A 13,914-nucleotide genomic window follows, 5' to 3' on the forward strand; every position below is an offset into this window, starting at 1 on the left:
AAAAAAAAAAAAACAAAATGTTAATGGCATTTTCGTAGATAAAATGCAGGTGTGGGGTTAATATCTCAAAAAAAAAAGGAGTCAAAAGAAAAGGTTAGTTTTCTGTTTGACTCCAAGTTTTGAGTCACTTTTGCAAAAAGCCCTAAAAATTATGATTTTAGGTAACTTGCAATAAAAACTATGTGGTAGAAACTGTAGATTTATGTGGTGAGTTCGCAGTAAAAATATGAATTACTATTTTATTAATATTGTTGATTGGCAACATTTTTTATGTATAAATTACAGTATATATTATTTTTAAATATAAATAATATTTTTAAAAAAATATTTTAAAAAATAAAATACAGAAATTAAAATTTACTAAGGATGTTGATATATATATAAAGCTCCGTACATATACAAATAATTTATGTGCATGAAAATTTTATCACCCAACAATGTTAAAAGTTAAAATTATTTGAAAATTTTAATTGACTATTTAAGTGAAATTTTTACAAATATTTTATTTACATAACTTTTTAATAACCAGAGAAAATTAACACCTAAAATAATAGAATTTTTTAACTAATTAAAATGAAAATATGATTTAAAAAAAGCTTTTTGGTGTTTAGTAAAACAAAATACTGTAAAACATAAAAGAGAGAGAGAGGTTAGATCTACTTTGGGGACCGGCGTTCGGCCAGCGCGTGAGCGTTCGTGCCGGCGTATCGTTTATGATTTTGTGCAATGTTCGAGAATCAATTCAATGACGTTCTATAAGTGTTCCTATGTTAAGCTTTGTACAATTTCTATGCATATGTTGACGGGACGTAAATTCTAATGAAATAAACATTTTGATGTGTTACTTCTCTTTTTCAAACGAAAGACTGGATTTTGTTTAGATGTGGTGTTTAGATGTGGTGTTTTCCGGGAGGTGGAGGCTTACTCAGATCCACCATCGCCGGCTCTAGCTTCCGGGAAGGGAGTCTCCTTCAGATTCGCCTTCGCCGGCTTTTGGTTACGGAGAGCGGAGGCTAGCAAAGCTCCGCGCTGTCACTTAGGAACCCGGTGTTCGTTTGGGTTAAGGTTACTAGGTTCGATTTGTGTCAAGTTCGGCGTGGTTGTCGTCAAGGTGGGGTTGGGTCACTGCGGATGAGATCTCGGTAGACGATGAAGCTCTCCGGCGAGGTGACGACTTTCAAGGAAAGAAAGCGATGGTTCTCGGTTCGAGTGTCTAGGGTTTGAAGTGTTTTAAAGTCGGAGGAGATCTCGAGGTTCGTTGGAACTCTCCGGCGTGATGACAGTGCAGTGAAGAACGGCTATGGGTTCGTTGGAGGCTTGTCGGTTACTGAGCTCCGACGAACGAGGATTTCGATGGTGTTGTTCCGGCGGCGTAGAGGCGGAGGCGGTCAAGTTGAGGCGGTTACGACGCGTGACGCGTAAATGGAGCAGATCTCTCCACGTGTCGAGCCCGTAATCTTTTGGGCTTGTAGCCGTCTTTTGCTGTAATCGGGTTTCGGCCGTTTACTGGGTCTGGCCCTTTTATCTAATTTAAAAAAAATTGACGGAAAAAAAAAGAAGAAGCTTTTTGGTATAATTTAGAGAAAAACATTGGTTAACAAATATATAACCATATTGTATTAATTAACTAGGGGTAAACCCGCCCGTATTAATTAACTAGGGGTAAACCCGCCCTACGTTCGGGTGTGATGAATTTTGTTTTTTAATAAATATTTTTCATTGTAATGTTTCTTTTGCTTTTATTATAAAATATTTATAACAAAATTACTCGGAATGATAATTTAAAGTTCAATACATAAATCAGGAATAAATTTGAAGTTCAATACATAAATTGGAAATTATTTTTCTATCTTATACATTTGTTTCTGAATTTATTTGTTATTTTTTTTCTCTTATACATTTCCTTTCAAATCTGTTGATTTAGATAATATTCAAAGTGAATAGATGTAAAACTTGTTTTATAAAATTAGCTAGATAGTATAACAATCTAATATTTATTGTTCCTATTTAAAAATATACATACTTTTTAAATTTTTTAAATAAACTGTATCATGCAAACTGATTAGATTTTTAACAAATGTTATTGCTAATTTTTAGAGTATAATTTTTTTTATTTAATTTATTTTGAAGAAATTTTTTACGTTGGTTTTATTCAATATATATATTTTAATTGATTATTTACTTTACAAATTTTGACCATATTTTATTATTAAACAATTTTATTAGGTAATCTTGATTTATTTTAATAATATATATTTTATTTAGAAGATATATTGTGTACCACAATTTTGGATCAAGTAACATTTTGAATCGCTTTTTCAAATAGAATGTGAACGTTAAAATATGAAAATGTCAAATATAATATTAGATGATGCAATATAATAATAATATAATTATAATAAATAAATGTTAATTGATGTACACATAAATGATGAACCATACCCCATCATTGGTTTTGGCCATATATAGCATACATGCTATGTTTAATTCATGTAAACATACAACATACACTATGGAGACTCAGTGCCGTGCTTAGGTGCCGACGGGCCTAAGGCGAATTGAGAAAATGGGTCTTTTTTCTATGTACGTATTTTCAAATATTGTAATATAATTTTGAAATGAGAGAAAAAAATCAAAATAAAAATAAAAATGTTTGTATTCTTTTTATTGAACTCTTTCACTTTAGCCTCAGTTCAAAAAAAATATATCTTTCACTAGACTTTCATAATTTAGTTTTTAAATAATTTTTTTATTAGGTTCCTAACAAAATCATAATTGATTTTTTTTATTTTTATGTTTTCAAACATAATTTTGATGCCGGTGAGAGAAAAGGAAAATGACACAATTGTAGTATATTTAAATCCTTAATTTTCAAATTGAATAGAGAATATATTTAAAATTAACTGATATTTATATTTTTTCATTTATATATTTAAATTTTCTGTTTGGAGATACATATTTTTTATTTGGAAACTTGACGAGATAAAAAAGATTTTGTTTTCCTAAAATCTTATTTGGAAAACAAATAAAACTAAAATTAACTTAGGGTGACAAACTTGGGATGAGGACAAATATAATTTAATGTTGTATCGCTATAATCAGTATGATACACAATATTTTATGAAAATGAGGCCCCATAATTCGTATTATCTCTTGGGGACCTGAGGCAATGGCATTTTTAAATGTACATTAAGCACGCCTTTGTATCGAGTGACAGTCTATGGGTGGAAGTTGATGTCGCGCGTAGATTGATCGTCTGTCGCAGCTATGGCTATAACCAGTATTGCTTCGATAGTGTTCCGTACCGTGGTGCGTGAGAAAAGGGCCACCCGTGAGTTAATGTAGACTTGAATTTCTTTAGGGGACTTCCCAGGTGAGAGAGACTGTGGTGGATCCATGTTGATTTCTGCAGAAGTGTTTCTGAATCTCTGATGATATATGGTTTCTGAGAGTTGTGGTATTTATAGGTGAGTTACTGTTACGTTTTTGCAACTGGTTAGTTGTCTTGATTTGATAGATTCTTTTCTCATTCCATTTATAGTTAGTTTGATTGAATTAGTGGCATACGTAATTTATATTTCAATCGGTAGTTGACTGCGTCCACTTTAAATGTGTTATTAGTTTATTTGTCCCTTATAGGTAAATGTTCATTTCTCTTGATGGAGGCGTCCGTATTTAAATTGTACATGGTGGGTTTACTGCTGAATTAGGTAAACAAATGTCATTGTAATAACCCTTCTCAACTTATTTTCTTTGCTTCTAAAAACAAATATCTTAACAATGAGACATTAATATTATCTATGGCATTGAAGGGCAGATATCATTTGTTATATATAATCTTACTAGGGTCGGTCCGGGCTACGCCTGAGTTTTTTGTATAAATTTTAATTTTAATTATACATTTAATATGTTTATTTTCATATATAAATATTATAATCTATTATAAAAATATAAGTAGCTAGACAATTATCAGATAATTTTAAATAATTCATTGTTTTTGTCTTATGCAAATCGAATTTTTTAGTATTCAATTGTTTATTGGAAATTATATATAAAGTGATGCGTAGAATGAACAAAAATTAATTAAAGTTTAGTTATAGTTTTTTTTGTTGCCAACAGTTATAGTGTTTAATTGGCCAAATTGTAGATATGTTTGGTTTATACTTTCCTTTCAAATTAGTTTCTTACTAATTTAATGGACCCTCCCCCTAAATCTATAACCTTATATTTTATGCTTTTTTTCCTTAAACCAGCTGTCTAAAAAATGTAATATTGTTACAATCCTAACATGTAGTTTGTTTAAGCCACTAATAATTTAAACGTCCAAGTATTCTAAAGGATCGAGAAATATTGATACGGAAGAACTGTAACAGAACAAAAGGAAGTAAAATGAAAACTACAGATAATGAAAACTGTGAAGTATGAAATTGGCCGGATGACTTTGGGTGTTGATTTTCTATGTTGAAACGAATCGTAAGAATTTCTCCAACTGATTATAGCAAAAACAATCAGTGTAATGGTGTTTCAGGTCATTGAAGCGACATCTTCTTGGTGGCGTTATGAGGATCATCTTGTGGGAGACACACCAGACTGTAGTTTGTTCCGCGCTTTTTAACAAACCATGTTTCGATTTTACTGTTCAAATTTACTTTTAGACAGATTTTCCATATCAATTAATAAATTAAAAAATATTCAATTCATTATCTAAAAGATTCTAGATAAAATTTTACAATTCCTTCCGATCCAAAACAAAATCATATAATATTAGCATCATTTCACGCGTCATTTGATCATATCAATTCCAAAATATTCAATATTTTTTATGAAGCATATTAGTAAATAATAATGACAATGTCTTGTTTAAGTTCTTTTTTTTTGTTGAGAATTTGTCTTAAAATTATAATGTCTTGTTGAAGTTGTTAAATAAAACAGGGGTTGAGTGACAAATTGAGTAGCATCCAAAAGGCAGAGAAACCCAGCTTACTCATCTGAGTTTTGTTTTGCTTGTAATATTATGGTTTATAGGGATAGCTCTCATTACTTTGTTCAGTGTACATTAGCAGTGTTTAACATATTTGCATGTATTTCGGGACTGTATCACAGTTTTAAAGTTTACTTACACTTACAGCCGATGAATAAGCCACTGGTTGATAATGTGGAGTGGTTCTTACGTGCAATAATAATAAGTTAAAAACACACATAAATTTGAGGAAACATACCAAGAAGATAAATATGAACTCATAAACGTTCTTGTATCTAAGAACAGAGTGATTGCAGTTTATTAAATCTTCAAAATCAAGCTTTAATTGCAAGGCATTGTTCTTATTCCAAACAAATCACTATTCAAAAGATAAAACTAAGTGTTTATCAACTGTCTTTACTTCTACACAAAGCTAACACCTTTCGCAGTACTCCCTCAAGCTCTTTCTTTGCTTTCTCCAGTCCCATCCTGACCAATAGGGAACCAAACCGATATGAACAAAGGACAAGTTCAGAGCCAAAGTGAAGTAAACATAAGATTTTAAATATTACCTCTCGTATTTATTCAATGGTCCAAGACCGTACACTTCATCGACCCCACATCTTCCTAGACGCACCTTTGATGCGAAGAAGGGAAGCTCAGTCACCTGCGTGACGAATAAGACATACATTATATGTAACTAAAGAAAGATTATACAAAATGATATTTTTCAGAAGGACAGTACATGAGTTGCCACAAATGTACACTCGACAATGCTTGCATCACCTCGTAGACCCTTGAGGCAAGCATCTGCAAACTTCACTGTTGCGTTGTATTTTACATTCAGTGTGATGAGATATAAGATTCAAAATGTAAAATCTGAAACTGCACATGTCACAATAAAGATCTACCATGGATAGTGTCGCAGAACCTGCACCATATTTCGCCTGGAAAGTGATTAAAACAGTCAATTCAAAGATAATAGCAAAGGAAGATGAGAGAAGGGCTTATATGTACCTTGACAACTTCAATGCCACCATTCTCCATACGGTCTGTGAGGTACTCAATCTCTTTTTGAGTGAAAGAGCAAGGAAGTTTCACCTGTAACATACATAGTGATGAGAACATACACATACATAAGATTTTTTGAACAATCAGAAAAGATAGTGAATCATGTTAAACCTGAGAAAGCAGAGGCAAGATTGTAACTCTTGCATGTCCTCCAACAACAGGAACAACAACTTCTCGAGGATTATGACTCATTACTTCCGCCTGTTTCAAACCATAAAAGACCATCGCATTAACCAATTTATCAAACCCAAGAGATAACAAAGAATTTGTGTTTATGAGTGCATACCACAAAAGTATTAGCTCTACTAACAGCATCAAGCATGGTGACTCCCATGAGTTTCTTCAGATCAAATTTATCTCCCATAAACGGGAACTTTTGGAAAATTTTCGCCCACAAACGAAAGATTTTGAATTAAAATTTTGATAATCAATAAAAGAAAAAATTGAAACAAAATCAACCAATAAAATCTAAATCTAAATCATCGCCCTTAAACAAAGCTTTTGATTTAAAAATTGATAATCAATACATGAACAAAGTTAAACTTCCACAAACAAAATCAAAATCGAAATCATCTCCCATAAACTAAAATTTTGATCAGAGTTTAACTCTGGATTTCTGGAAATCGTCTGAGAGGAGAGAACTGATGAAATTTGGGGATAGGACTTACCTTTTTAAAGCCGAAAATTACACTTGAAGACGACGATTCGATTCAGATTCCCTCTGTTACGTTTGAAGATTTTTTTTGTCGGCAAGACAGAACAAAGAAGAAGTTAGGGCTCGAGACTTACCCTAGCTCGAGGAGCAGTAGCCGCCTCTCTTCACATTACTGGCCTCCCAAAAATCCAGCAGACGCACTTCTACGGTGGTGATACAGCGGCCGTTTTTCAATCAGCAAGGAGGAGAGAGAAGTTCAAAATTGTACTCTGCGAATGGTTTTTGTTTCAATATTATTGTGAGAAATTAAATGATAAAAATTTACGGATACAAACTAACCTATTTATAGCTCCAGATTAACCGAGTGGAAGGAAAAGGAACATGAATGTGATATCAAGGAAAGAGTGGGTTAATGGAGTTAAGACGATTGTTAAAGGCATGAATCAATGCCTCGTAACGTTTCGGAGGATTAGAAACGTAGAAGAAATCAAAGATTCACACATAGATTATACATGACGATTCGTCTCACTCGCCATCCCAAACGCCATTGCTGGCGTAGATCATCAGAGATCGATGTAAAAGACAAACCCTATTCCGACTTTGAGTCTTCGACGAAGAAACATCAGTTTCTCTCTTTTTGGCTGGATTAGAATCCCATTTATTTTGAATCAAACAAAACGCAAGAAATCTAGTCCATAGAAAAGACACGTGTCACTCTGTTGTTTACCTATTTAGTGACGTGGAGAGCTGAGAAGAGAGTCTTGTTCATTTTTATAGTAATAGATATTTATTCTTGCTACTCAAACAACTTCTTTTGCAAAGACAAAACATATAAAGCCATAAATAATCACAGAGTTACACACACATACACACATATATATATATATATATATATATCAATCTTGCCATTCTTCTTCACTTTTTCCATCCCACCCATTCCTACAACACAGACAAACCAATCAAACAGATTATCACTCGTTTTTTAGTCCAATATTGGATTTGGAACCAAAGGTCGTTCAAAAAAAGGATTTGGAACCAAAGTTGTCAGGTACATTGATATAAAGTGGAGCTTTGGAAGCTTTACCACCAAGATGATGTTAGGTTCCGAGTTTTCCTATCAAGCAACAGATTTTCTAGCCGCTGGAGATCCCATCAACTCTTCATAAAGGTAAAAATGGGCTATGCTTTTGTTCAGTTGTTCAGCCCAAATACCATAATTCATGACCCATAAAATATGCTCTTCGTTGAAGCCCATCAGTTTCTGAATAAATGATGTGGTGAGTTTTGCCAGCACTTTGACACGTGTCGCGTCTTCAGCCTCCGAATTTATGACATGGAATCCCTTGTGGCATGTTTAAGAAGAGAGGAAAAAATATTTTATATATATATATATATATATATGGATAGATGTAAACTAAAAATACACGGCCACATAATTATGTATTGTAAATTGTTAAAATTCTTAATATTCAAAAAGAAGACGTGGGTAATTAATTGACAAACCCAAAATTTTCTTTACCTCAAATCTTAATACATGAGATTTTTGTTGATGTAGATTTAAGATTTGAGTTATCATTTTTACAAAGGCTATAACTCAAAATTGTAACTCAACAATAATCAATTATAACTCAAAATACAACTTCAAAATCTTAAAATTAATTCATGATTGGTAACATTTTTGATTTATATGCTTAAATCAACTTATATTCTTAAATTCGTATTCTGTTTTACTTTTACTTTTCTCAAAAACGTTTTACTTTTGATTCTAACTAAAATAGGCAAATAAATTTAGTTGTCATGAATTCTTACCGGCGCTAAATAAGATATGCTATTCTTTTCTGAGAAATTTACCTTCAAAGACACATTTTGAGTTTTCAATTACCTAATAAGACACATTGAGTTTGGAAGACACTTTCCCAAATCATTTTGTCTAATTTGCCCTTGAACTCGACATCCAGTGTTTGAGTAAATAATAAATTATAGAAACATTTTTTTTTTTATTTTGCATCCATAACTTAAAATTCTCAGATCCCCTTTCTCTTAACATAATTCCAAACACACGTCTCAGATTCATCTATCATCTTTGACAATTACATTTGAACTAGAGCACCGTCGTCCTCTCCATCACTTTCAGAGACAGTCTGTTTTTCCGAGACCGTTGTGTTCATCAGAGGTCGGCGTGTTCTTCCTACACAGTTTTCTTCTCGCTGGATCTTCCCAACACCAAAACCCAATCTCTCTGGCTCTTCTATCTAACATCCAAGACCAAACACGAATCTCGTTGTCTCCTCCATCTGATATCCATTGTTTGTTGTTTCTGAGGTTATTAGGGCGTGTGGCTACATATCCGTGGACACACAAGCGCATGTGGGGGGGGGGGAGGGGTTGGGGGGGGGGGGAGGGGTTTGGTTGTGGATGCAATGTTGGGTAAGGACACAGATGTGTGGATACGTATTGTTGGATACATGAACTGTGGTTGGGTTATATTTTTAGGATTTGGTGGATACTTAGTCGTGGATACGCAATTTCCATGTCTATGTCGTCACTGACCACACCATCATTGTCCACGTCTCTCCGTGTCTCTATATAATGTTACAATTTTTCGATTTATATCCACAATTATACAACATGTACGCACTCCCCTATCTATGCTTTCTTATCTACACTTCCCCAAATCATAAACCCCAATCCACATAAACCATATCCACACATCCCTTGACCACCTTTGACTTCTCAACGCTTTCCCTGCACTGTTAGAATCAAAATCGAGAAAACCAAAAACAAACTCAAAAAAACATTTGAAAGATTCACACACTTTCGTAAATAACTTTAAGTTCGTTGAAAAAGAAGAAAAGAAAGCTAGTATTACTTATGTTAAAAAAAAAAACTCAAATCTTGATGAGTCACTATCAACAATTTAAGTTTTTGTACTGTCATTTTCTCATCCATTGGATATGGTTTATTAGCATCTCATCCAAGGGCTTAAAATAGACTCACTAACCGATAAACCTACTTCCTCAAACAAATAAGTGACTATTTAGTTTTTTTTTCTTTCATTCTAAACCAAACATCCTTGCTTGTTTCTCTAACAAAGGACTTTTTCGTCCACAACTGTGGCATCCGTACACAAAAAGTGTGTCAAATACTGAATGTGTCTTTGCAGGTAAAGAAAAGACAGAATGTGTCTTTATGTGTAACTCTCTCTTCTTTTCTTGACGGTCGCTCACTAAGATAATGTTATTGAAATATGCAATGAAGGGATGATAGAAGTACCTCAAGAAAGTTGCTTAAAAAAGTACCTCAAGAAAAACAAAAACAAAAACAAAAAGCTAATGAAATTTCAATTAATAATACATTTGACTTTCATAGTTTTGGAACTAACAAATTATATCTGTAAACTAAGAATAGCGTTGAATGATGTTATTTGTTAGACTACTATATAGAATAGCGTTGAATGATGTTCCAACTCCCGTCGACTACTATATAAACGAAGAAGCCACAAACCATTTAAATCACAACAACAACAAAACACACAAAGATCAAAAAAGAACGTATGAAATGGCGGCCCAAGACACAACATTCTATACTCTCTTACTAACATCCCTCCAACTCCTCCTAACATGTCACGCAACATTCGCCGCCGGAGGAAAATGGGATCTCCTCCTCTCCAATGTCGGAATCTCCGCCATGCACATGCAACTCCTAAGCAACGACCGTGTGGTGATGTTTCGACAGAACCAACTTCGGCCCATCGAACATCTCTCTCCCTAACGGTAACTGCCGTAGAAACCCACAAGACCACGTCTCCAAAATGGACTGCACAGCTCACTCCATCGAATACGACGTTGCATCAAACAAGTTCCGTCCGTTAACTGTACAATCCAACACATGGTGCTCCTCCGGTTCGGTTAGACCGGACGGTGTCCTCGTCCAAACCGGTGGAGACCGGGACGGTGCACTAAAAGCGAGAACATTCTCTCCTTGTGATGATAACCAATGCGACTGGGTCGAAATAAACAATGGCTTAGCAAAGAGAAGATGGTACTCTTCTAACCATATTCTCCCCGACGGTAAACAAATCGTTATAGGAGGCCGAGGACAATTCAACTACGAGTTCTTTCCCAAAACGACATCACCTAACGTTATAGCGTTGCCGGTTTTGGCTGAGACTAGCGATAAAGGAGAAGAGAATAATCTTTACCCTTACGTTTTTCTCAACACCGATGGGAGACTATTCATATTTGCTAATAACCGAGCGATATTACTAGACTATGTTAAAAACACGGTGGTGAAGACTTATCCGGCGATTCCTGGCGGTGATCCTAGGAGCTATCCTAGCACTGGCTCAGCCGTGTTATTACCGTTGAAGAATCTTGAAGCGGACAAGATCGACGCGGAAGTTCTGGTGTGTGGAGGTGCACCGAAAGGATCTTTTATCCTTGCTTCTAGAAAAAGAACGTTCGTGAAAGCGCTTGACACTTGTGCGAGGATCAAGATTAACGATGAGAATCCTCAATGGATGGTTGAGAAGATGCCACGTGCTAGAGTCATGGGAGACATGACGCTTTTACCTAACGGAGATGTGTTGCTTATCAACGGTGGTTCTGCTGGCTCAGCTGCATGGGAGCTTGGTCGTGAACCTGTATTCGTAGCGGACTTGTACCATCCCGAGAATTCGGTTAACTCGAGGTTTGAGTCGCTTAACCCCAATACAATACCGAGAATGTATCACTCTACAGCGATTCTTCTACGTGATGGGAGAGTTCTTGTCGGAGGAAGTAACCCTCACGCGTTTTACAACTTCACAGGAGTGCTTTTCCCGACAGAGCTAAGCTTGGAAGCTTTCTCTCCGGCTTACCTAGAACCGGAGTTTGCTAAACTTCGGCCGAAGATTACGTCTCCTAAGAGCATGCGCAACGGTGAGACTCATTGGAGTCATTAGCGACAAGGACATTTCGAACAAGTCAGTTTCATGGGGCCACGGTATTATTTCGAAAATGGACCGATTAAATTAAATGTTGTCTGTCAGTGAGATGTGAAGAGCTCCCTACCAATCAGACACCTCCATGCCTTATGATTTCTCTAGAATTATTAGAGCACCCGCAATTGTATTATCCGAAAAAGAATCTTTAGAAAAAATGTATTTTATTTTTTTAAGTATTATTATTTTTTTTTTCAGATAAAAAAAAAATATATCAACCAATCGCGGATCGTAACATGTCGTGAGGACCCGCAAATAGTGCAAGGATTCACTAAGAAAGAGTCCTTATTTAAAAATTTTAAGGGTTGAATCCTTAGCTTTTTGTGGAGTCCACTGATTATTTAATTATTTTTTTCCTAAGGACTCCCACTTAAGGATTCCCGTTGCGCATGCTCTAAGTCGCAGTCAACGATTACGTATGGGATGAACTTGAAGGTTAAGTTTGAGGTTGCTGGAAAAGTCAAGGGTCCAGTTAAAGTGACTATGGTGTTTCCTTCGTTCACTTCACATTCGTTTTCGATGAACCAGAGGCTTTTGGTTTTGGACAATGTTAGAGTTGAGAGAACAAGTTCTGTTTTTGGTGCTTTGTTTGGTAAGTCGAGGAACTATGAGGTTCAAGTGAGGACTCCAAGATCGGCGATTATAGCGCCGCCTGGTTATTATATGATGTTTGTGGTGAATCAAAACATTCCAAGTGAAGGTATTTGGGTAAGGTTACAGTAATTCATATTCATTTGGCTTCATTGCTCTCCTCAAATTGTGTATGTTTTTTTAATAAGAATTTGTCTTCTCGGTTCGATGATGAATAACCATTTTCTTGACGGAATATATATCATAGTTTGACTGGCGTGTAAGAAATTCAAGACTAGTGCACGAAGAGATCGAAGTAGTACGTAGAACAAACATGAATTGAAAAAAGAGTGCTTAGTTAACTTTCGTCTAAATTACATGAAAGCACGTTCTTGATTTAATATACAAATTGCTAAGTACTGGACTTGATAAGGAAACGTTTTGGCAATGAATGATTGTATAACGAGGTTGGCTTAATTGATCCGTTTAGTGTCAATTTGAATCAACTACCAGTCTCCCACTAATAAACAAATAAAAAACGGATTTCATAAGATGATGAATGTACAGTGCACTTGATTGGAAATCGAATTGAAGTTTCCAAGACTCCAATGATTTATAATACTATCTTTATGTTATAGAAAGAACTGAAATTTTATTATATCGCGGGAATTTAAATAAAGCAAAATTTTATATCCGTATGAAAAAGATAACACTGATAACAAGAGAGAATGTGTTATTTGAAGGAGAAGGGATGAATGTTGTGTTACAAACGATCGAAACGATCGTTTATATAGAAATGAAAAAGTAAAGTTACTGTGTATGCATAGTGACAGTGGGCTCCACATGATTTATATTTACGTAACATGTCAAATTCGGTGCCGAAACTTTTGACATGTTCACAACACTTCCCCTTGGAGACCAGTGTCACTATCGCTTCTTGCGTAACGTCTATGTTGCCTCGTTAAAAAACTTTCTAGGAAAATCCAATGGGAAAAACCATGGTAAGGTAAAAAGAGTACAACTACGTAAGCTCCCCCTCGAATGAGCAGTCATAGATCCTTCTGATGACGCATTCCAATGTTACGAACATGTTTTCTGAATATTGAAGTCGGAAGTGATTTTGTGAAGAGGTCAGTTGCATTGTCGCATGATTGGACATATCTTACTTCAATCTCTTTCTTCTTCACGAGCTCTTGAGTGTATGAAAAGAACTTCGGATGAATATGCTTAATTCTATCGCTTTTAATATATCTGTCATTTGTTTGAGCAACACATGCTGCATTATCTTCATATAGAATAGTTGGCTCCGTATTTTCGCCAATCCCGCTGCTTGAACAGATGTGTCGACTTATTGATCTTAGCTATACACATTCTCTACTTGCTTCATGGAGTGCAATGATCTCAGCATGATTTGAAGAAGTATCCACGAGCGTTTTTTTCTGAGAACGCCAAGCTATAGCAGTGCCTCCGATCGTGAAAACGTATCATGTTTGCGATCGGGCTTTGTGTGGATCTGAAAGATATCCTGCATCTGCAAAACCAACCATTTGACCTTTTGAACTTTTAGGATAAAACAAGCCTAAATCAATGGTCCCTTGGAGGTAACGAAAAACATGTTTAATCCCATTCCAATGTCTTCGAGTTGGAGATGAGCTGAATCTTGCCAAAAGATTCACA

General features: G+C 35.1%; 2 protein-coding genes and 1 pseudogene across 2 annotated transcripts in view; 2 read left to right on the forward strand and 1 right to left on the reverse strand.

Annotated features, from left to right (window-relative positions):
* The window catches only part of LOC106302878 (galactose oxidase-like), a 14,200-nt gene extending 13,065 nt beyond the window's left edge, over positions 1-1,135 (forward strand). The window contains exon 3 of the mRNA XM_013739285.1: positions 895-1,135. Within this exon, the coding sequence (XP_013594739.1) occupies positions 895-1,135 (241 nt within the window). The remainder of the gene's footprint in view (positions 1-894) is intronic.
* A 4,232-nt stretch (positions 1,136-5,367) lies between these two features.
* On the reverse strand, positions 5,368-6,413 carry LOC106302879 (probable malate dehydrogenase, glyoxysomal). Its single transcript, XM_013739286.1, has 7 exons — positions 6,318-6,413; positions 6,143-6,232; positions 5,978-6,061; positions 5,859-5,907; positions 5,706-5,782; positions 5,533-5,627; positions 5,368-5,449 (listed from the first exon to the last, which is right to left on the reverse strand). Exons 1-7 carry the CDS (start codon positions 6,393-6,395, stop codon positions 5,368-5,370), a joined length of 555 nt encoding a protein of 184 aa, XP_013594740.1. The 5' UTR covers positions 6,396-6,413.
* Positions 6,414-10,244: 3,831 nt separating this feature from the next.
* LOC106305641 lies at positions 10,245-12,390 on the forward strand (annotated as a pseudogene).
* Positions 12,391-13,914: the final 1,524 nt, after the last annotated feature.

This window comes from Brassica oleracea, chromosome C7 (genome assembly GCF_000695525.1).
Source record: "Brassica oleracea var. oleracea cultivar TO1000 chromosome C7, BOL, whole genome shotgun sequence".
NCBI classification, from domain to species: domain Eukaryota; kingdom Viridiplantae; phylum Streptophyta; class Magnoliopsida; order Brassicales; family Brassicaceae; genus Brassica; species Brassica oleracea.

Bases quoted from the DNA above. Each gene is read 5' to 3' on its own strand.
- LOC106302879 (XM_013739286.1), bottom strand. From the start codon at position 6,395: ATGGGAGATAAATTTGATCTGAAGAAACTCATGGGAGTCACCATGCTT. The intron at 6,233-6,317 runs GTATGCACTCAT...GGTTTGAAACAG, and splicing joins GTAGAGCTAATACTTTTGTG to GCGGAAGTAATGAGTCATAA. The intron at 6,062-6,142 runs GTTTAACATGAT...TGTATGTTACAG, and splicing joins TCTTGCCTCTGCTTTCTCAG to GTGAAACTTCCTTGCTCTTT.